We start from the raw sequence: 23,840 nt of genomic DNA, 5'->3' as shown, positions 1-23,840 counted from the left end.
TCTAAGAACAAGAAATTCATTTTAAAATATCATAAAACCATAATTTATTTTAGCCCTCAAATGAAGTTATGAACAGCTATTAAAAACATGTTGTGAAAGTGTTCTATGACATGAGGAGATCTTAGCTCTGTTTTTATAGTCCATCTATTATACCAACGCCTTTGTTAAGCTGTTTTCTCGCCTCGAACCTCCTGTACCTCTTCATCCATCTCACTCAGCCTAACCATGCTTCCTATTTTACTGAGAAAACTAAATCAATCAGAAAGCACTTCTGTGACCCACCAGCCGGCATCTCTGCCATATATGCTCCTTTCCTGTTCCAATGGTCCCAACATCTCAGTGAAGACCAACCCCTTCACCTGCACATCAGATCCCAGCCCTCTGCCCGCCCATCCATTAAAGAAACTGCACATCATCCCAATGACACAAGAGGGCACCTTGAATGAAGACTCTTGTAAACTATACCAAATCACGGGCCTTGAACAGGCATAGGGATAAGTACTCTTCATCTATACAATGCTTTTTATGTCTGTTTTATTTATATGACTTTTTTCCAGCATCTAAAACTTTAGCCACCAGCTCCTGTGTTTCAGCAGTTAGGGGACCAGGTGAAAACTTGCAGTATTCAAGTTTAACTGATAACATTTTGTTCCTGTGTGGTAAAACTTGCAAGGATATTCATTAGGCAAATATAGACAGTTTTTGCCTCTGGTACAATATCCTTGTACATAAAACTTTCACATTTCTTTTTTCTTCTCTATCTCTGCATCGTGATCAAATTTACACTGGTCTCTCTTAATACATTTCCTTTCAAGAAAATATTTACAAATTTGTTTTCCCTTCCACTGTATGTTGGCTGATGAATCCCTGACTCATTCTCACATGCTGCTGCTTCTCTTTAGGTTTACCATCCTCTTCTGTGAGCCACTGTTTCTCAGCAAAACATTTGATTCTTTGTTTCCAGGGCCATTTTCATTTCATTTTATTCTTTTTACCACTCTTGTGACCAGCTTTTTTTTTTGGTTTTCTTTTCTTTTCTTTTTTGGCTTTTTTATTTTATTTCATTGCTTATTTCTTTACTTTTTTTTTGTTGTTGAGACAGGGTCCCACCCTATGCCCCTGAGCAGAGTGCAGTGGGCGTGGTAGCTCACCACAACCTCAGGGGCTGCGGACACCCCGCTGCCTCAGCCTCTGGAAGCTGCTGGGATTACAGGCGCTCGCTGCAGCGCCCGACTGGGTTTTTCCATTTTTTTCATGAGTCGGGGTCTCACTGTCGCTCAGGCGAGTCTCAAACTCCTGAGCTCAAGCGATTCTCCCTCCTCAGCCTCCCACAGTGCTGGGATTAGTGACCAGCTTTAATAGTTTTATTTTTTCATTTAGCAGCTTGCTGGGTATCTTTTACTCCCTCTTTCTTCATAGATACTTCACAGGAGCTGGAAATGGTAGAGGTTGAGCAGCATTTGCCATTTCTTTAGCTCGAGTTGAAGTTCTTTGGCAAAATTATCTTCTGACTCCTGACTGCAGACATCATCATCATTATATACATCATAGTCCTTACTTCTGAATTTTCTGTGTAGCAAGTTCTTCGATGATGTTGCTGAGTTTCCAAAGTGCCTAAAACTGTGCAATCTTGGCAGGTTATTTAACATCTCCATGCCTCAGTTTTCCCATCTTTTGCCAGAGTCTGTGGCCGGTTTTTTGCCGAGGCGGGATTGGGGGGTTTTGAGAAAAGATTCTCAAAATCCATTACCCAGACAGGAGCCTCCCTCTGCAGAGCTCAGTCACTACAGAGTCTACAATATTTAGAAATATACTCCAAATGGGCAGCACCTGTGGCTCAAAGGAGTAGGGCACCAGCCCCATATGCCAGAGGTGGCGGGTTCAAACCCAGCCCCTGCCAAAAAAAAGAAATATGCTCAATTTACTTTATTGTGTACTTGTTCACTATCCCCCTAAAATAAGAGCAGACATCTGGCCTACTGTGCTCATTGCTGTAAAACAGTGCCTGGAATGATAAATATTTGTTGCATCAATGTGCAAATTCACAAAATCATGCCACACCCAGCCTCCCACTTTATTCTCAGACTACCTAGGATTCTGAAAAAAAATCTTTTAGGAAAAGTGGGGATAGAATCCCTTACCTTGCCTTGGGGCCACTTTTGACCATTTTCTGTAGCCTTTGAGGTTTGGGGGCAAGGTCACTCCTCAAAGACACCAGTTTTTTTGGCTTTGGGTTTTTTATTTCTATTATTTATTTATTATCTGTTTCATTCCTTCTTCATATCTTTAGATACTGGATGGACTTGAAGTCCTCAGATATCATATGGAACATGTCTGACACAGGCTGGATCAAGGCTGCCATCGGCAATGTGTTTGCTCCCTGGCTTTGGGGAGCCTGTGTTTTTGTGCATCGGATGGCCCAATTTGACACAGACTCCTTCCTAAATGTAAGTCAAACCTCCATTCCATATATGCACATATCTTTAGAGTTCTTCCTTATCTCCCACAAAACTGTAAAGAATATAGGGCTCTTGGGTTTCTGGAAGTCATTCTTTATAAGAAACAAAATCTCCAGGGTCTTGGCTTTTGAAACGCATTTAATAAAGTGAAAGAGGAACACTAACACTCTCAAGCATGAAATCCAGTCTCCTGCTTCAAATTGCTCAGGATTTGCTAGTATGGCTAAGTCTGTGGCTGTTTAACAGTCATATGCCCATAAGAAGTGAGGGGGGAAGGTCAGAGACTGCTTCAACCAATATGTTCTTTTTGTATGTTCTGTTGTCCTACATAAGCAAATTTTTAAAAAAAACCATTAGTGGGGTCATTTTCTGGGCCCCTCCCTTTTGTGATGTGACTGTTTTAAGAGCTTGGTTCTAAAATAATAGAAGTATCAAATCTAAACAAATATTTTCATTTCTGATTCATTGAAACAAAGATAGTAGCTGATAAATCTGAACTCCTATGAAGAGATTAAAGATGAGGTTGCTTTTCTCCCAGAGCAGCTCCTTTCATTCTCCCTCTACCCTGTGTTTCTCACTTCACTAATTCTCTGACCCAATACTCTCCTGGAAACCAGCCCTGCCTTCTCAGCCAGAGACTGCTAGATTGAGATATCAGATAACTCCAATTTTTTAAAAAATGTGATTCAGGCTCAGCACCTGTAGCACAATGGTTAGAGTGCTGGCCACATACACCAAGGCTGGCAGGTTCGAACCCAACCTGGGCCAGCTAAGCAGCAATGACAACTACAACAAAAAATAGCCAGGTGTTGTGGCAGGAGCCTGTAGTCCCAGCTACTTGGGAGGCTGAGGCAAGAGAATTGCTTAAGCCCACGAGTTGAGGTTGGTGTGAGCTGTGACGCCACAGCACTCTACCAAGGTGATATACTGAGGCTCTGTCTAGGAAAAAAAAAAAAGGAAAAAGTGATTGAAGGCAATTATTTTCAACCATGAAAAATCAATTAAATTTAAAGGAATACATATTATTGGGTGGTGCCTATGGCTCAAAGGAGTAGGGCACCAGCCCTATATACCGGAGGTGGCAGGTTCAAACCCAGCCCCAGCCAAAAGCTGTAAAAAAAAAGAAAGAAATACATATTATTAAATATACACCACACCTGTGTGAATAAAAGCTGTTCACCCTGTTATTGTACTAACTGGTCAGAGAAGAATTCTAAATCAAGTTTACAAAGTGCCCTGAAATTGGTAAGTTAACTTTGCAGTTTCAAAACCTATATTTGTAAAAAACAAGAACAATACTTATGCTTTACAAAGAGAATGCATATATTTAAGTGCTATAAAAATCTCCATAGATTAATGCTAGTCTTAAATTTATACATTGAACTTCATAAAAACAATTAGAATCTAGGGATCAGGTACCCACGGTAGAAATGCTCACTGAGATTAAAGTTAGGTTTTGGTTTTTGTTTTGAGACAGAATCTCATTACGTCGCTCTCACTAGAGTGCTGTATCATCATGGCTCACAGCAACCTCAAACTCTTGAGCTTAAGTGATTCTTTTGCCTCAGCCTCCCCAGTCACTAGGACTACAGGTGTCTGCCACAATGCCCAGCTATTTTGTTGTTGTTGTTGTTGTCATTGTTGTTTAGCAGGCCCAGGCTGGGTTCAAACCACCAGCCCCGGTGCATGTGGCCGGCACCCTAACCACTAAGCTACAGTGCCCAGGCTCAACAGTTTTTCTTAATAAGTGACAATTCATATAGCCTAGACACATTTTGAGAACCTTGTCCCAAATGTTTAAATTTAATACAAGTTGTCAACACATTAGGTGACATACTGGAACTTCTCCAGAAAGAGGATCTCTAAAACGTTAGTATTTCTCTAGATTTAAGATGTCTTGGTCATTATTTGATATAAGGAACTGGTGGCATAATGAGCCCCACAAATTTCAAGCTATTAGAAAAGACCTAAAAGGGCGGCGCCTGTGGCTCAGTAGGTAAGGCGCCGGCCCCATATACCGAGGGTGGCGGGTTCAAACCCGGCCCCGGTCAAACTGCAACCAAAAAATAGCCGGGCGGTGTGGCGGGCGCCTGTAGTCCCAGCTACTCGGGAGGCTGAGGCAAGAGAATCACTTCAGCCCAGGAGTTGGAGGTTGCTGTGAGCTGTGTGACGCCACAGCACTCTACCGAGGGCCATAAAGTGAGACTCTGTCTCTACAAAAAAAAAAAAAGAAAGAAAAGGCCTAAAAAATGCCTATGTCTGCATTTATTCAATCCACCCAAAATGACTGGTGTCTTTTATAGGAATAGAGCTGGAAAGGTCCATAGTTTAGCTTACATGCCCAATGTCTGTCAGTACTATCTATGAATATACAGTCAGAAGGTTATAAGATTCCACTAGAAAAGGAAACTTGCACCCCCCCAAGGTAGAATAAACCAATTCATACTTTGGGGGGGTTCTTAAATTCACTTGAGTTTAATTGTGTTTGTATATTTCTATAACACATACCTATTCTTTTCGGTGAAATTCTCAGCAGATATCCAGTCACTAGTGATACCTGGTGAATATTTCCTTTCTTATTCCTAGTAGTGACCTTGAGATGAGCACATGTTAATGAAAGAGAATGAGAGAGTATATACTAGCTGTAGTCGTTGCCTTTGATAGACCACTTCTGACGTCTGTGTCTTTCTCCATCATCCAGACACTTACCACTTATCCCATCACGACCATGTGCAGCGCTCCCACTGTGTACCGGATGCTGGTGCAAAAAGATCTTACAAGGTACTTGGGAAGAAATCTCTATTTGAAGCACAAACAAAGGCTGTCCAGCATCACAGGTCTCCTCTTTCCAGCACAGAGTAGCCCAGGATTTCTCCGTCATGACACTATCAACATTTTGGACCAGATAATTCTGTGTCATAGTGGGGGTTGGGGAGATGGCTGTCCTATGTGTTATAAGACATTGAGCAGCATCCCTGGTATCTACCTATTAGATGCCCGTAGCACCACCAACCCCCATTTGTGATAATCAAGAATGTCCCTAAACATTTCCTAATGTCCCTAATGGACAAAACTGTCCCTTGGATTAAGAACCACTGGAATAGCCACTAGGAGCAACCATTTTCCTGGGGACAACTAGAACCCTATAGTCCCAGAACTTCCACTTGAAAAAATGTGTCCCCTAGTGTTTCTTTTAGAAACACTGTCATTTAAAATCAGTCATAAAAAAAGAAAGAAAGAAATCTCAGGTACATTTATACTGCCTGAAAGAGAAGCTGATGAAGTTTATGACCTGAAGGGTATATTCAATTTAGCCAAATCAGCTGAACATGCAGTAGGGCTGCAATGTATTTTTATTTAACTACCTCAATACATGAGGAGAAAACAGAGGAGAGAGACACAATTTAAGTAGTACAGGCTTGTCCATCCTCTGTTCTCTTCCCAGGAGGGAAAGTGCTATGAGAGACAGAATCCAGCAGATAAATGTTGTTTTCCTAGTCAGTGTCAACTCCTTTGTGGCTCCCAACATGTGAGACCTTGCTCACATTTCAGGAGTAATTCAAGGACTATTCAAGGGTTATTTTGAATAAGTCTGCTTTGTGTTTTACCCACATCCCTCCACTTTTTTAGCACCTCACTGTATGAGAACCAGGCTGGTCTAGCAAGGCCAGAGGTTAAAAGCTCAAGCCCTCAAAACAGGCAGGGTTCTACTACTTACTAATAATGTGCCCTCAGCATTCAAGATGACCTTGCTAAACCTCCACTGACTCCATCCATAAGATGGGATTAAGACCCACCTCAGAGGGTTGTGGCGAGAATTCAATGCAAGCAACCTGCTTGGTGAGATCAGCTTGACAAGTGATCTTTATCCCAGCCCTTTATTATTTGGGAGTCCTTTGCCAAGTTCTTTAACTTCTCTGAGCCTTAACTTCCTCATATGTAAAACGGAAGTTGTTTTTAAAAAGTTTAAAAAACAAACAAAAAAAAAACCTTACAATCGCCATCCTAAATATGCACTTAAATAAAAAAAAATGAAACATAAAAGAAACAAACAAAAAAAAAACCAGAAGTTGTGAGGATTTTAAGGGTACTCCTAAAACCTTTACATGTCCAACAGAGCAATTGCTTAATCAGTATCAGCTGTTATATCATTTGGCACATAATAAGCACTTAGTGTAACTATCTGCATTTTCTCCTGTAAGAGCTGAGTTCTCCTCTACCTGATTAAATGAAAGTTCTGTGGCTCAGTCGGTAAAGGCGCCGGCCCCATATACTGAGGGTGGCGGGTTCAAACCCGGCCCTGGCTGAACTGCAACCAAAAAACAGCTGGGCGTTGTGGCGGGCGCCTGTAGTCCCAGCTACTCGGGAGGCTGAGGCAAGAGAATCGCTTAAGCCCAGGAGTTGGAGGTTGCTGTGAGCTGTGTGATGCCATGGCACTCTACCGAGGGCCATAAAGTGAGACTTTGTCTCCACAGAAAAAAAAAAAAGAATCTTTGATTTCATCTCCAACCCCACATGCCCACCCACCCCCATGTCTGGCAATATGGTAGGTGTTTGACAAATATCGGTATTATACTTGGTGTCCCAGAAGCTGCCCATAAAGTCACCATACATAGGGAAAATGGAAAATTGCAGCTAAGTGTATTTTTACTTACCAAATATTCATTACAAAATTTGACAAAGAGGTGGCTGACACATGGAAAATATTTTCTAAATATTTTACAAAACTTCCCTAAGACTTCAGTCTCCTATCTGCTAGCCTTGTTTCTTAAACGTACTAATAATCTTGCAATGAAAGACACTCAGATTTCTCTCCCAAAGACCTCATGCAACTGTCTTTCCAGATATAAATTCAAGAAGCTGCAGCACTGCCTTACAGGAGGGGAACCACTCAACCCAGAGGTGCTGGAACAGTGGAAGGCACAAACCGGACTGGAGCTGTATGAGGGCTATGGACAAACAGAAGTGGTATATTCAAAGGGCAAAGTTTACATTTAGTATACATTTAGTATGTTGGGGGGGGTGGCTTCTGTCTCAGGACTGTAGGGCCCCTGAAGTGCCCCCATCCTGCCCTCAATTTTTGTGGAGATTTCTGGAATATCTCCCCTCCTCTGAAGTTACTGAAACTTGTGAATTACCCAATTAGGTCTGGCTGAAAGGGGACTATAACTATTCCATATTCTTCCTACTTCTCAAGCAAGAGAAATCTCAGTGGTATGGGGGTGAGTGAGGTTCAGAACTAAGCAGCTCATCTTTCCATTGTGTTGGAAAGAACCCTCTGATACCCTCTGTAGGGAATTTATTCCAAGATGCATGTAATGGAGTCTAAAGGAGTGATTTTCAAAACAGCAGCAGCAGCACCTGGGAATGTGGTAGAAATGCAAATTCTTAGACCCCACTCCACACCCACTGTATCCAGAAATTCTACAACTAGGCCCAACAATCTGCATTTAAACAATGCTCCATGGGTGGTACCTGTGGCTTAGTGAGTAGGGCTCCGGCCCCATATACTGAAGGTGGCAGGTTCAAACCCGGCCTCAGCCAAACTGCAACAAAAAATAGCCGGGAATTGTGGCAGGCACCTGTAGCCCCAGCTACTCAGCAGGCTGAGGCAAGAGAATCCCCTAAGCCCAAGAGCCAGAGGTTGCTGTGAGCTGTGACGCAATGGCACTCTACCAAGGGTGACAACATGAGATTCTTTCTCAAAAAAAAGAAAAAAATAAACAATGCTCCAGAATCTCAGACTTGATTTTGATACACCCTCAAGAATCAGAACTACTAGTCTAAAATAATATATTTCAGAAGATAAACTTGCATACTGGAAAAATCCGTCAAAATTGGATCTCAAGTTTGTCATGACATAACTAGCTACAGAAAATGAATTTTTGTATACTTACATAAAACATATCCTCTCAATAGGGAATAATTTGTGCCAATCATAAAGGACAAAAAATTAAACCAGGCTCGATGGGGAAAGGACTACAACCCAATGATGTCCAGGTGGGTTGAGAAAACATCTGGTTCAATAAAGAACATGGTACAGTTTTCTGCTATTCCTTATATGACTATTCACAACCTGTTTTCATTTTGTGACAAGCAAAATGTAAGAACCCGAATGATTTCTTTTTTTTTTTTTTATATTTAATACATTTTCTTTTCTTTTTTTTTTTTTTTATTGTTGGGGATTCATTGAGGGTACAATAAGCCAGTTACACTGATTGCACTTGTTAGGTAAAGTCCCTCTTGCAACCGAATGATTTCTTTCATTCTAGATTATAGATGAAAATGGCAATATTCTACCACCTGGCAAAGAGGGGGAAATAGCCCTCAGACTAAAATCTACACGACCATTCTATTTCTTCTCTGAATATGTGGTAAGAGAACGTAAAAAGTGCAATTTATACCTCAATAAAGACTAAGGTCCAAATTTTACATCCACCATGTCTTGAGCAAATAATACTAAAATCCAGGTCTCTTTCATGAACTGTAAAATAGGGAGAATATCATCTATCTCTGAAGAGTATCATAAATATTAAATTCCATATGGAAAGACGAAAAAAAGAAAAAAGAAAAAAAAATTCCGTATGTCTGCAATGGTTGTCCTCCAACAGGAAAACCGGACAGGCATGGGTAGGGGTGGAGATAGGAAGGTGCTAGAGGTAGAAGACAGGCCTACAATTTATCATCCTCTTTCAGATCTTTTATATTTTATACTGGGAACTACCTTTTAAAAATTTTTTTCTTTACAAGTAGGATGTATAATGTACTTCTCGCTTCATGAGTGCCACATCCTGTCTCTATTCTGACCAAACTAACCCCAAATGCCATTTTGATTCCTAGGACAATCCAGACAAAACTGCCGCCACACTAAGAGGAGACTTTTATGTCACTGGAGACAGAGGCGTGATGGACAGTGATGGGTATTTCTGGTTTGTTGGCAGAGCTGATGATGTCATTATATCCTCTGGGTTTGTACACTTGCCACTCTTAAAAATCAATGCTTTGTCAGAGAAAGAGATCTACTGGGAGGGTGGAGTTATCAAAGGTGTCTTTTCCTCTTCAGATACCGTATTGGGCCATTTGAAGTGGAGAATGCACTCATTGAGCACCCAGCAGTTGTTGAATCAGCTGTCGTCAGTAGTCCAGATCCAGTCCGAGGAGAGGTAGAGTGAATGTCATTAATTAAAGTAGCAACTTCATATTTTTAAGTTCTGTCCCTTTGACGACTGAAAAGACTGAATCAAGAGTGGTCATTTAATTCTCATTCTGAGGCATGCAAAATGGTACACAAAACTTCACAAATGATTTGTATAACAAAGAGTGTGTCTTCTTGTGGTGACAACAGAAACATAACTCAAAATGATTTTATCTAGGTACAGCTACACCCAAGGTTCATGTGAAGATGGCAAGACTTAGTCTCCATATTTGAATCTGCTGTTCTTTATGCTGGCCCCATTTGAGTGGGTTCTTCCTACCTGATAGTAACAGACTCCAGACTTACACAGCTTAACAATCCTCCTAGCCGTACAGGAAAGGATAAAACTCTCCTTTCAGACATTTCAAGTTAGCTCTCAGGATCTCATTTGCCTATCTTAGATCACATCTCTAACTTCTGCGGTCCAGGAAATAGTATATGCTGTCTGGCCAGACCTGGGTCATGTGTCTGTCATTAGGGGTAGGGGTTGGTGTCAACCCCACAGAGAAGGTACTAAAGTAACACTCAATAGAAAAATCACAGTTCTGCTACTAAAAGGTGAAACAGATATTGCATAAGCAAAAATGGCAGATTTCACTGAATGCACAGTTGTCATGGAATGCAGAATACATTTTCTCACAGAAACAATGCAAGAAAGAGATTGTGGCCAGGTTTGCAAATAGGTGCCACAAGCCTATTTAGGACCTAATGAAAAGGAATTCTGGCAATGACAAAAATAGCCTTCGTTCTAGGAGGAAACTCTATGGGATAGAAGGGAGAAAGTTCCTTTCCTCGTGGAAGTTTCCTGCAGACTCACTAAGTAGGGAAATTTCAAAACCATTTATCATCCTCCCCCATCTCTTTCTGTACTTCCCTCTGCAGAGATGCTATGGATACCGTATTCTTACTTCCTATATCCCCTCCACTCTTCTTTCTGTTCCATTCTACAAAAGAGTTTCCTCCTGTCACTATGTTCTCCTTCTCTCAATATAACCGATTTCAGCTGAACAGCAGAAATAAATACCAAGTAGAGTCAATGTATGAACAATTAATAATTTAAACTGTAAGTGGAAAAGAACTCAAACTCTATAAAATAAGTTAAAAAGGTTTATTCTGAGCCAAGTATGTGTAACCATGACCAGGAAAGCCACACCAAAGAAACCACAAGCAAGTAGTCCCACCGTGATTGGGTTACAGTCGGCTTTATATGTTTTAGGGAGATAGGAATTACACATGAAATCATAAATCAACACATGGAAGGTGTATATTGGTTTGGCCCAAGAAGGCAAGGACATCTCAAAGTGGGGGGCTTAGAGTTTATAGGTAGGTTTAAAGATTCTTTGATTTGTAATTGGTTAAAGAAATGAAGTTTTGTCTAAAAGCCTTGGAATGTTTTTTGAGAAAGTCTCATTCTGTCACCGGATGAGTGCCATGGCTTTAGTATAATTCACAGCAACCTCCAGCTCCTGGGCTTAAGCAATCCTCCTGCCTCAGCCTCCTGAGTAGCTGCAACTACAGGCCCACATCCAACAAATTTTTTTCTTTTCTTTTTTTTTTTTTTTTTGAGTCTCACTTTGTTGCCATGGTGTCACAGCTCACAGCAACCTCCAACTCTTGGGCTTAGGCAATTCTCTTGCCTCAGCCTCCCGAGTAGATGGAACTACAGGCACCCACCACAATGCCCAGCTATTTTTTTGTTGCAGTTTGGCTGGGACCAGGTTTGAACCCGCCACCCTTGGTATATGGGGCTGGTGCCCTGCTCACTGAGCCACTGGCGCTGCCCTGATTTTTCTATTTTTGGTAAAGATGGGATCTTGCTTTGCTCAGGTTGGTCCTGAATTCTTGACCTCAAGAGATCCTCCCACTTCCCACCTCCCAGAGTGCTAGGATTACAGGCATGAACTACCCAGCTCAGCCAGCTTGAAATATTTTAAGGAAGTCTGTTATTCAGAAACAAGTCACCAGACGGACTCAAGCAATTGAGTTGATGACCTGTGGTTCTGGTTTAACCTTTAAGGTCAACTCATGGCTTTAGACCTTAACATGAGTTAGTATCTTATTGTTACAAAGCATAACTCCAGAAGGAAGGGGGGCTTAACTAGGCATGTCTGACCACCTTTCTCATGGCAGGCAATTCAGCTTTTTCTGGGGTCGCCTTGGCCAAGAGAAGGTCCGGTCCATTCAGTTGGCTGGAATTCTTAAGGTTTTCTTTTAGTTCAGTTAACTATGCTTCCTAATTTCCATAATTATTTCACTGGTGTTTTTTTTTTTTAATATTACAGAGAAGTAAACACTGCAAAGCAAGAATAACCTCTTAGAGATAGATCAATCCTTCCAGAGAGGTGATTTCCCAGGATACAGAATCCTTCTTCCACTGGGCTCCCCAGACTCTTTTTTTTTTTAATTTCAGATTCATATGAGGGCACAAATGTTTAAGCTACATTGTTTTCATTTCTAAGGTAAAGCTCAAATTGTAGTTGAGCCCTTCACGTGGGGTGGGGGTCAGGTGGGTGCTGAACCCTCTTCAATCATGCACATTAGGTGAAATCCTGCCAGTCACCCTCCCATCTCTCCCTCCCTCCTCTGTCCTTCCCCTCACTAGACTATACTTGTGTTTGTCTTTTGTGTGTTCTTGTAGTTGTTTATATATTGGTTTCATATTAGTATTGAGTACACTAGATACTTTTTCCCCCATTCTTGATATACTTTACTAAAAGCAATGTGTTTTAACTCTATCCAAGTAAAGCACAAAAGATGTAAAGCAGGGGTCCTCAAACTTTTTAAACAAGGGGCCAGTTCACTGTCCCTCAGACAGTTGGAGGGCCGGACTATAGTTTAAAAAAAAAGACTATGAACAAATTCCTATGCACACTGCACATATCTTATTTTGGAATAAAAAAACAAAACAGGAACAAATACAATCACACCGCCTCATGTGGCCCGCGGGCCGTAGTTTGAGGACCCCTGATGTAAAGTCTACATCTTTTCTTATGGCTGAATAGTACTCCATGATATACACATACCAGTTTGTTAATCCATTCTTGGGTTCACGGGCACTTGGGCTGATCCCACATCCAGACCCCCTTTAAAGTACATTTCTCTAGAACCTCCATGTGTCCCCTCCTACATGCTTCTAATATTATAGGTTTGATAGAGCAAATGGTCATCTGAAAATCAAGGACTGCCAGTATAATAAATAGGACCAGCCTGGTTGAAATGTTAAACATATGTGTGACGTGTAAATAGGACTCGGACATTGGCTTTACTGATGCCTTTACTGAATCACTGCACTCCTCACTTGCACAAACCATTTACCTGGAATTAAATCTCAAAATCTCACTTTATAATAGTATCCAAACTTGTTCAGAGGTGATCTCTGTCACATGCAGTCATCCTTTTAACAAATACTAAGTACCTATTTTCAACATTGTTTCTAAAACCTTGATGTGTCGGAAAAACAAACAGCAATTAATTGATTTTTCTGTTACAGGTGGTGAAAGCTTTCATTGTCTTATCTATACCCTTTAAATCCTCCAACCCAGAGAAATTAACTCTTGAGCTTCAGGATCATGTGAAAAAATCAACTGCACCATACAAATACCCAAGAAAGGCAAGTACTTTGCCCAAAAGTTAAGTTTGTGTTATCAAACTAGGGCCTAAGCTACTACAGATTTTATTAGAGTTTGACTTTATGGTAGCCCATTGTATGGGTAGAAGACATATTTTCAATTTGTTTAGCCCAGAAAAGTTTACTTTAAAATCTTTTATTTTAGGACACCATAAATTCATGATCAACTAAAACTTTTTACCAACTCTGCACTAGTAACTACAAAAAACATAAGACTAACTAGTCTTATTCCGTATCAGATTTTTTTAAATGGTGGCAAAGACCAAGTGCCTGGTCTTTAAGGACAGCACCTGATTTACCTATCTTAGCATCCTTGGCCCTAATACACCTATAAATTCAAAGTGCATGCCTTTAAGTATCAATTGATCTCACTGAAGTCTCAGAAAGAAGACAGCATCCAAAGAACTATGAAATCTTTCCAGAAACCTTCTTCAAGGAAGGATTTTAAAACAATTCTATATAAAAGCAGAGATGGCACTGTAATTTCTTTCTATCCCTGGAATCCCATAGGTTGATACTGAGTGATCCTCTCCATGAGAACTGTGCTTCAGTTGATACCATTTTAGCCAAAAGGTAGTTAATTTCAACCTAAAAACTACTAACATTTTCTCCATTAAATTCACTATTAATGACTGATTTTTCAGAAACATTGTTTGAGGGCATTTTAAAATATGATAATCTTGAGGAAAAAAAAACAAGAAAGGGTTTTACAGTCAAGTCAGAATAAGGGGAAAATTGTATATACTCCAAAGTATTCTTTAAAAATCTCCTTGAGAACCTCCAGGACCCAGCTCAAAAGCCAAGAACATCTTTTTGCATTTAGGTGTAGCCTCTGTTTCTCATGGGTAGTAGAGACCTGGGTCTAGTTTGAAATAGAGGAAAGCAATGTGGTTATTGTTTAGTTCTGGCAAACGATTCAAGTGAATTTGTGCTAAATACCTTTAAGATGAAGCTACACTGTCATGTCATCCTTCCTTAAACATCCAAGTTTCTGGAGCTTAAAAAATTCAAGGAGCTTAGGCTAAGACAATCTTGACTTTAAAATTCATCCACAAAGTTTCATGAAAACTCTCTATTGTAATGACAATAGGAGGAAGTCAAAATGAAAGCAAGTGTCTCATAATGTTTTTCTGTCAATTAGGTGGAATTTGTTCAAGAACTCCCAAAAACCATCACTGGAAAAGTCAAACGCCAGATGTTAAGAGACAAAGAATGGGGACGAACATAGCTTAATTAAGAAAACTGAGAGATTAGGTAGCAACAAAGTTGCTTCTTTTTGCATTTGCTTCCTGATAATTCAGTGAATACTTTAAGTTCTAAGATTTTACGTGGTTAAAAACTCAGCTCTTTGTTTTGTACTCAGACAAAAAATTAAAATGTAAAAATCTAAAAATACATGGGAAAAAATGTTATGATGACCAAACTGACAAAGGTAATGATTATAATAACTGTAATGTTTAAAAGAGAAGGGATCAGATGATTACTTAGAAAAGCAAAGAACACAATGAATCTGTTATGTCCCTTATCTTGTGCCTCCTTAATTCAAATTAAAGAACAGAACTATTCTCAGAGAAACGCTCAAGACACAATTTCCTCTAACATCTTTATGAGACCAAAACTTTTAGATTAAAATATTAAGTTAAAATAGTAAAATAAATAATGAATTTAACAGAATTATGTACTGTTTTACTGTGCCTCATTTTAAAGTACATTCACTATAGGCTTGGAGCCTGTAGCTCAGTGGCTAGGGCACCAGCCACATGCACAGAGTTGGCAGGTTCAAATCCAACCCAGGCCTGCCAAACAACGACAACTACAACCAAAAAAAAAAAAAAAAAGTTGGGCATTGTGGCAGGTGCCTGTAGTCCCAGCTACTTGGGAGGCTAAGGCAAGAGAATCCTGTCAACCCAGGAGTTGGAGGTTACTATGAGCTGTGATGCAATGGCACACTACCCAGGGCAACATAGGGAGACTCTGTTTCAAATAAACAAAGTATATTCACTATAAAGTATCTCAAACTTTGATTATTTAGGAGCACCAAGTATTCAAGGGTAACTTTTTTGTATCGTTACTTTTTATGACCATGTATATAATTTTTGATACATAATTTGACATACAAACATCTTTTATATATACTGCATATGTCTATATACACTACATATATATAAAATAAAGCAAAAGGTTTACTAAGAGGCAGAGAAAGAAAAAGTACAGAATACCAACCTTTAGGGAACAAATTTATTTTGATTTTTCTGAAAATATCAAAAACTATGATAAACAAGCTGAATATTCGTACCGAAAGCAATACAAGAGCAACATTTGAAAATCATGTTTAAACTTAGGGAAACATGTTTTAAAATACAAAGTTTAACATTCTTTCTTCTATAACATTCTTTAACATTCAAAGTTTATTTAAAAACAACGCTGGAGTTTTTTTTTTTCTCAACTAACTTTGTAAAAAAAAAAAGAAAGAAAAAAAGCACTCAGTTTCCCCTGGAATCTCATCATTTATAAAATAACATGCTTAAATGTCACTGAAAATAAACAGGTGATAAACCTAAAAACAAATGAATTCAGATCCCAAGAGTACACACTTATTTTATAGCTGGGAAGGAATAGCTTATATCACACCTGGGTCTTACCAAATACAAATAAATACGAAAGATGATTAAAAACAAACTATAAAATCTAAATCTTTCCTTAGAGTAGCAGCTTTTACAAAGTAAAAGGAACCCAGTTCCAGAGTTGTATATTCTATTTTATTCCCAGAATCCTTCTGTTTTGCACTATCAAAATAAAAGTATCTTTGTCTTGGAGTCTGCTGAAAAAGGCACCAAAATTCTATCCTCCTCATTCCACCAAATAATACTAATCCTCTTTATCAATCCTTTTGAGATGATTTCAGCCTTATTAAGGGTTAACATTCTAAATATCTGAAGATATACAAGGCAGGTCCTATTCTCTGTCCCTCTCAAATCTTTCTCATCTGGTTTACCAACCAGAACCACTAGATAGGATAAAAATATATTCCCATGTTCACTATCCATTAAATAAAACATAGCCACTTTTGTGGGAAGCCTTAAAATTTATAATAGTTCCTGACTTTTCCAATGTTTAAGAATAAACCCATCTCTAAAACCTATTTTTACAGCTCTATTTTATTTTTTTTTAAAGAGAGTCTCACTTTATCACCCTCGGTAGAGTGCCACGGCATCACAGCTCACAGCAACCTCCAACTCCTGGGCTTAGGCGATTCTCTTGCCTCAGCCTCCCCAGTAGCTTGGACTACAAGCGCCCACCAGAATGCCCGGCTATTTTTTTTGTTGCAGTTTGGCCGGGGCCAGGTTTGAACCTGCCATCCTTGCTATATGGGGCCTACGCCCTACTCACTGAGCCACACGTGCCGCCCTACAGCCCTATTTTTACAGTCTCAATCTAGGCAGTTTATTTCACAGACTGCTGCTGTCTGTCTCTTTCCAGCCCTTTTCAATCACTTTACTCAGGAGAAGCCCTTGGAAAAACTTTCAAATTTAGGAGCCCCCCTAGAGGGAACCCTCATTGTATGTGAGCATGAGTACTAAGTTGAAGGACACTTATTTCACAGAAATCCCCAACTGTCAGACTAGGCAAGTTCTTTCTCTTCTTTCAGAGAAAAAAAAACTCAGGCTAAGTGGATTTCAAGAACGTGTTCCTCATCTAGGCATATGCTAGTGCTGGCAAAAAGAGACAAAATGCTATTCAATTTGGTTTTACAGTCCTTCCAGGTGGGTTCTAGTAAGACCGGAAACTTAAATCTTTCATTAGTAAGCCCAAGAGGCTCTAAACATTTCAAGAGTTCCTTTGAAAAGAAGATTGTTCCAGAGTGTTTCCCTTTTAAATCTAAGACTCTCATCATTTTCTTTTTTAAAAAGTTTTTCTCCAGGACCATGCAGAAACTCATTCATTTGTTCATGTGATAAAATATGTCTGCTAAATAGGCTAGTTTCTGTAACTATTCATTTTCAAAGCACTCAGTAAAACTTGGCCTACTATTTTCTTGTAAGTACCTTGGCAATTCACTTTCAACTCAAAATATCCTGTCACAAACTCTTCCTGAAAAGCCATTAGATATATGAATGAAGCAGAAGATTTATGTGCTTTCTACCCATTTCACAGTTTGGGGCTTTAAAAAAAAAAAAAATTTGCATAAATGGATCTCTAATAAACTTAGCCATTTTTACAGCACTATTCAAAACTTTCTTCATCTCATCTCCAAATATTGATACCAGTATCTCTGTGAAGAAATCAGTGTGCTCTAACATCAACATCAGGATTTTTATAATGAGGCAAAACTTGTCATGGGGCCAACCAATGATGGGGTACCAGGAGTAGAGATGACAGACTTTTGGTTTTCAGATATGAAGACACAACATTAAATATATATTGGCTTTTATCTTGGGAGGCTCCTAGCAGCAGAAAAAGATTTTGTATTTCATCATCATTTACAAATCTTACAAATGCTACTACATGACAAATATTAAGGAAAGCTATTGATCACCAACCTGGATACAGCAGCTGCTTCTTTTCAGTTAATTACACATAGTATCATGTGATATGTTATCAGTAATTTCACTTAATGAAAGTCAAGTCTTTTCAATATACTATGCTGCATCTTGCCCCAGCATTTGTATGTTGACATTATTAGATTCTCACCAATCATGTAGTTATTTTCTAAAATAACTCTTTCTACCAAATAGAGTAGATCCTCTGTAAGTTGACCACCTAAGGGATTTAACAAACTGGTCAAAATACAGAGGTGGTCAACATAAGGAACTAGGCCTGTTATACATACATGTGGTACATGACTCATCTATGAAAATTAGGTCAACTCAAAGAGGTGGTCGATGTAGGGAGGTGGTCAACTATGGAAGTTCTACTGTAATTTGATACCTTTTCATTGAGTACCATTTCTGAACAAAAGCTTTACTATTTGATATTCCAAGACCCATTTAAAATAATCAATATTCTTACTTGTCAAGTGGCTAAGATTTATAGTTACAACTCTGCTAGATTTCTAAGTTGAATGCCACAGACAACGCACAATGGAACAGGATAGCTTGGATTATAAGTCTATAAAAAAAACCTTTGAGAGAAGCAGCTTTCAGAAGACAGAATTTCTTTGTGTCCCTTGCTGCACTAGATTACTGAACTCAGAAGACTAAAATTCTTTATCACCAACCTTATCAGAAATGTCTGTAGCTGTATTCCTACAATGGTCCTCTTCTATTTCACAACTTGCCTTCAAAAGCTGCAGCACTGGACTGTCAGATTCATCACATACAAATGTTAACAAAGTATAAAAAAGAACAAAACCAAACAAGGTAATTGTGAAAACAGCACAAAACAATTCACTCATAACCTGTACAATCTACATTTTGCAATATTTACAACAAAGTGGCAGGAGACAGCTGAATTGAAATACATAAAAATTCTTCCTTAGAATGTAAATTTCCCTTTGATTTTCTACCTCACAGAGCCTGTTCACTCCCACAAGTCAGTTGGCAGTGCATAAGAGGAGGTTAGGAGAAGCCAATGTCCTCCTCCTGCCACCATCCCCTCTGTGCAACAGCACGTGGGCCTGCCTGTACACACTGCCATATAGATACAGTTGAAAGATCTCTAACAAAACTGGTAACAGGGCTACATTATCACCATTCACTACTGTAAGAACAGCATTATGTGGCACACAAAATTCAAAAACTGTTTTCAGTTACAATTTTACATGGAACCTTAGCAATAGCTCATAGAACCCTACTTGAGAAACCTATCTCCAACACCAAATAACCTATGAGTGGGCATTTTCACTTGACTTTGATTCTTCTGTGACTTGACTTGCAAGTTCAAGTTTGGCTTCAGCTTCATTCACCACCTGCATCTCAGATGTTGGCTTTATCTCCCCTGGCTCCTCACTAATCTCTGGTACCACCTGCTGGTTATTTTTGTCTTCTGCTGGGTTTTTTTCATTTAATTTGTCACCAGATTCTAATTTAATTTCTTTTCCATTTCCCTGTTTTGGGTTAAGCTGTGATGGGTCCTTAGCACTCTTCACCACCTCCTGGAGATTGTATTTTCTGAACAACATGTAATCTTTCACAACACTCAGGCAACAGACAGTTTTGATGATTTCTACTACCACCGTGTACTGTGGATTGGTAAGATCCACTTTATTTTCTGAATTGAGGTTTCCCACTATTCCTGTAACAAAAATACGAAAACACTTAAGACTGAGAAGGATACTACTAAAACAGACACAAAAAAACTCTCATCCCTTTCTGTTTAGAACTTATTAAAACAATATATATACCATTCTATTCTTCTAAATGAACTTCAAATTCTCTGAACCCTTTCAGTTAATAAATACAAATTAAATCCTCAGACATTTAATAAAAGTCCTTTTTTTCCCCAAAGAAAATTCAATCTTGATTCAGAAGACTACCAAGAAAATCTCATATCTAACATATTGAAATCAGTTAGGTTTTTTTTTTTGAGACAGATCTGGCTCTGTTGCCTGGACTAGAGAGCAGTGGTGTCACGGAAGTTCACTAAAACTTCATATACCTGGGCTGAAGCATTCCTCCTGTCTCAGCCTCCCAAGTAGCCTGAACTTACAGTAAGCACATGCCGTCATGACTGGTTAATTTTTCTATGCTTTATACAAATGGAGTCTTGCTATGTTGCTCAGACCGTTCTCATACTCCTGGGCTCAAACAATCTTCCAGCCTCAATCTCCCAAAGTACTGGGATTACAGGTTGTAAGCCACTGCTCCCAGCCAGGTCTGATATAAGGGCATTTTAATAAACTTGTTCTACACTTAAATACTTCAGCCTTAAACTTTTAAAAAAGAAAATTCTTAAGAATAAGTGTTTACCATTGAATACCTATATAAAATCACCAAGAGAAACATACCTGCCAACTCTTTAATAACTTCTTCTCTGTTCATATGACTGTTATTTCGAGACTTATATACAATCTGAAATGTCCCTTTGTTTGGAGCTTTAAACCAAGGTTCCAAAAATGTTTCTGCATATTTTTTCATGTCTTCTAAGAAAGCCCTGCACGTGCCTGAGATGGGTAACATTCGTAGAATAACCCGAGTCTTCTTCTTCTTGGTTTTGTACATATCCTGAAGAATGTGATGCACCAATTTTTCAGGTTCTAATATATAAAAGAAAGAAAGAAAGAAAACCCTCAATACAAAATAAAGTTTTCTGACATTTTAAAGATTTTTAATGTTAAGAATGAATTTTCATTGAAAATTCAATGAAATATTTTGACAGAAAAAATTCTCATATTGTAAATGACTCTAAAACCTAATCTTTTTTTGCAACTTGTATTTCTTTAAGGCCTACTATGTACTAATACTGCACCTAATACTTTAACTTTTTATCATTATTACTGCTTTTGCTAAAAACAATTGTTCATGTAGACACTGGAGTTAACATTTTTGTGAAGTCTTCTTAATTTATCCAACCACAACACCATGCTGTTGTTTTTCTATAATAACAAATATGAGTAAGAAACATTAAACAATAGATGCTTTTTTTATAAAAATTAAACTAAAATGTACAAGTCACTTCAAAATTTAATTAATCCACTAAGTACATAACTCCCATCCTCAAACCTGGGAGGAATTCCAGAACCATGCGGTACATGATTATCATGAACTGGTGGTCCTGAGGCTGCATTCTACTTACACACAATATTGTTTGGGACTGCTTGGTGTTTTCGATATTTTTAAATTGGTTGACCACAGTTAAAAATCAAGAACCTTCTAAAGATTTCCAAGTTCTTTTGAAAAATTGGAAAGTCTGGCCCTATATTCCGAAACAGCAACAACTGCAGAGCTGATCAGCAGCCTAAAGTTCTAAGAAAAGCTCGCTGACTCTCGCCTGTAATGCCAGCATTATGGAAGGCCGAGGCAGGGGGAATACCCTGAGCTTACAGGTTCAAGACCAGCCTGAGCAAGAGCAAGACCTCCAGTCTGTAAAAACAGCCAGATGTTGTGGCAGGTGACTATAGCCCCAGCTACTTGGGAGGCTGTCACGAGAGAATCGTTTAAGCCCAAGAGTTTGAGGCTGCCATGAGCTGTGACTCCAGGGAACTCTACCAAGGGTGACAAGTGAGTCTCTATTTCAAAAAAAAGAAAAGGAAAGCAAGCAGCAAAGGTAGGTTTCCACTCCAAAGCCAATGCTATACCCATCACCCCATTCTATCTCTCCATAAGCCTACTACAATTACACTGTGGAGAAAACGTGATGAGAGGTTTAACTAAGCCATGCCTATGAAGCCATTTTGTAGACTGTGTTCTCTGGGAAAGGAAGATATCCAGAATTACAGGATCAATAATCTTAAGGGCTATTAATCAGACACACCTATTCCAAGTGTCCTGATGAAGACTACATTATTGGCTCCACTCTCCACTGACTGAAATCTTCTTAGCCTCATCTCTGTAGATGCCTTAATGTCACCAACTTCCTTCTTCAAGGCAGCCTCCACATCATCATCTTCTCCCTCACTTCCAGAGGGCTGCTGATCCTTATCGGTAAACTATTCACATAAAACCAATGAACAGAAATGATGTAACGCATCATATTTAAACACTATAATTAACTACTTAATGTGAAATCGCTGATGGCAGATGATTTAATATTGACAATAAAATTTTTTGTTAAGATAATTGAGACACCACTCCCTCCAAAATACAGAGGATGCTGTTTTCAAAAGAGTCTTGGTAATCTAAGACAGCACATTTCCTTCAGAATGAATCATTTCAGGGTGGACTTTAATACCGTTACTAGGTGTTATGTACCTGATCAAGACACACTATTTTTGATGAAATTAGACCATATACGTACAGAATTCAAAAACCCTCACTCTTGTTCTACTAAAGAACAGGGCACAGCAAGTTCAAGAAATTGCTCAAGGTACCAGTGAAGGCAGGACATGCACCTGTTGCCCAGTTCTCTGCCCTAATGGGATTGCAAATCAGGCACTAATAATAATTGTGCACATTTGTGAAGCCCTTATTGTACAACAGGATGTACTTTACATACATAACCAACCCTCTAGCCAACTTTATGGAGTACTATCATTATGGAGATAAACGTCAGGAGAATTAAGTAATGCGCCCAAGTTCCAGAGCTAGTAAAAAATGAAGCCAGAATTCCAATCCACTCTGTATTATCTTTCTTCATTTAATTCTTCGGAAAGCGAAATGTTTGTACTAGTCCAGATTTTAAGCCAATAATATAATCACTTCCACTGTGTTGGTACGAAAGATTTTAAATTCTTAAATGTACTTTTACGTACATTTGAGAAAAAACTAATTCTAGTACCGAACCCATTACTTCGGAGATACTGCTTAGAACAAACACACGTTATTACTGCCAACCTCACATCGCCAGGCCCAGCGGAAGCAATCAATAGACGGGAGCTACATGACTAATGATGGAAAAAAAGCCAAGACGAAAGCCCTACAAGAACCTGACGCACCAGACAGATGTCTGCGACCCAGACCGCGCGAGGAAGACGCGAGGCCACGCCCCCTTGGTCATCGCAAACGCGCCACAACTCGCGCATGCGTATAAAAACAGTCGGCCCTCAGGCCTTCCCTCCTTCCTCGAAGGCCTGCGGCCACCCCTCGCCAAAACCGGTACCTTTTCTGGCCCATACATGTCGTCGCCGTATTCGTTGAGCAAGCTGTAGGCCTCCTCCACGCACTTGCGCTCGTTCATGTTGCAAGTGATAAGGATGCCCTGTACCCCGGGCTCCAGCTGCCGGGGCCCGCCGGCGTCGCAGCGCCGAGCTCGCTTGGCCGGCACGTACTGAGCCTTGCCCTTGCGCTTCCCACTGCCAGGCTGAGTAGGTTGGTGGGCAGGTTCCTCCATGGTGTGTGCAAGCTGAGACGAACAGTAAACGAGCTTCTCTTCGGTTCTAAGCGTATTGCTCTCTCCTGGCGCAGGCTGCATACGTCATGTAGGCGCGACGGCCTCCCCTAGCCCGCCTCCAAGCCGCATTGGTGCTGCCTGAGGTCCTAAAGCCGGTCTACACAGATGTTGGCAAGGTGGAGCGAGGCCCGGCTTTGCCCCGCCCCCGCGAAGACTGACAGGCACGCACTTCACCTCACCTCCTGGAGGGGTTTCCCTGGACAAGTTACCTGCGGATGGAGCGGGCTAGTAAACTTGGTTTCTGGACCCCAGCTGCATAAAGCTCGTGCTTGCAAAAAACTTCCATTTATTCGTTCATATTCATTGATTCATTCAGTTAATATTTTGTTGAGATACTATGTGCTAGACATTGTTCTAAGTGCTGAGGTTGGCGCCATTAGAAGAGCAAGAAGACATTGTCCATTGCCCTTATAGGCCAAAGTTTCTTATAAGTGGTCCTTCCAACCTGTCCTACTTATTTTTTGTTCCTATTGAAAGGTGTACATTCAACAGAATTTCTTGTAGCATACCTGTTGCAGGACTCCACATATACGAAGAAAAATAGGACACAAGGCACAAGAAATTCAGTGAA

General features: G+C 39.7%; 2 protein-coding genes and 1 pseudogene across 6 annotated transcripts in view; 1 reads left to right on the top strand and 2 right to left on the bottom strand.

The window, feature by feature from the left end:
• Positions 1-15,298, top strand: part of LOC128562617 (acyl-coenzyme A synthetase ACSM4, mitochondrial) — a 45,896-nt gene extending 30,598 nt beyond the window's left edge. For 3 of the 5 annotated variants that reach the window (XM_053557760.1, XM_053557762.1, XM_053557763.1), the window contains exons 8-16: positions 2,291-2,447; positions 5,161-5,240; positions 7,304-7,427; positions 8,379-8,459; positions 8,732-8,833; positions 9,300-9,427; positions 9,523-9,622; positions 13,145-13,264; positions 14,424-15,290. In XM_053557760.1, the coding sequence (XP_053413735.1) occupies positions 2,291-2,447; positions 5,161-5,240; positions 7,304-7,427; positions 8,379-8,459; positions 8,732-8,833; positions 9,300-9,427; positions 9,523-9,622; positions 13,145-13,264; positions 14,424-14,510 (979 nt within the window). In that variant the 3' untranslated portion in view covers positions 14,511-15,290. Of the gene's footprint in view, positions 1-2,290; positions 2,448-5,160; positions 5,241-7,303; positions 7,428-8,378; positions 8,460-8,731; positions 8,834-9,299; positions 9,428-9,522; positions 9,623-13,144; positions 13,265-14,423 lie in introns of all 5 variants that reach the window. The other 2 variants (XM_053557761.1, XM_053557764.1) reach the window with 2 other exon arrangements.
• LOC128562622 (zinc finger CCCH domain-containing protein 8-like) lies at positions 535-1,747 on the bottom strand (annotated as a pseudogene).
• A 208-nt stretch (positions 15,299-15,506) lies between the features above and the next one.
• On the bottom strand, positions 15,507-23,531 carry THUMPD1 (THUMP domain containing 1). The gene is made up of 4 exons (XM_053557766.1): positions 22,979-23,531; positions 21,695-21,869; positions 20,229-20,477; positions 15,507-19,516 (listed from the first exon to the last, which is right to left on the bottom strand). Exons 1-4 carry the CDS (start codon positions 23,288-23,290, stop codon positions 19,107-19,109), a joined length of 1,146 nt encoding a protein of 381 aa, XP_053413741.1. The 5' UTR covers positions 23,291-23,531; the 3' UTR covers positions 15,507-19,106.
• Positions 23,532-23,840: the final 309 nt, after the last annotated feature.

This window comes from Nycticebus coucang, chromosome 12 (genome assembly GCF_027406575.1).
Source record: "Nycticebus coucang isolate mNycCou1 chromosome 12, mNycCou1.pri, whole genome shotgun sequence".
Taxonomy (NCBI): domain Eukaryota; kingdom Metazoa; phylum Chordata; class Mammalia; order Primates; family Lorisidae; genus Nycticebus; species Nycticebus coucang.
Note: the sequence above shows the minus strand (reverse complement) of the source record. Positions and strands in the feature narration are given on the sequence as shown.

Coding starts and splice junctions, on each gene's coding strand:
- THUMPD1 (XM_053557766.1), bottom strand. CDS start 23,290: ATGCAGCCTGCGCCAGGAGAGAGCAATACGCTTAGAACCGAAGAGAAG. Junction 20,478..21,694: donor CATCAGGACACTTGGAATAG/GTGTGTCTGATT, acceptor TTTATATATTAG/AACCTGAAAAATTGGTGCAT. Junction 19,517..20,228: donor AGTTATTAAAGAGTTGGCAG/GTATGTTTCTCT, acceptor TTTTTGTTACAG/GAATAGTGGGAAACCTCAAT.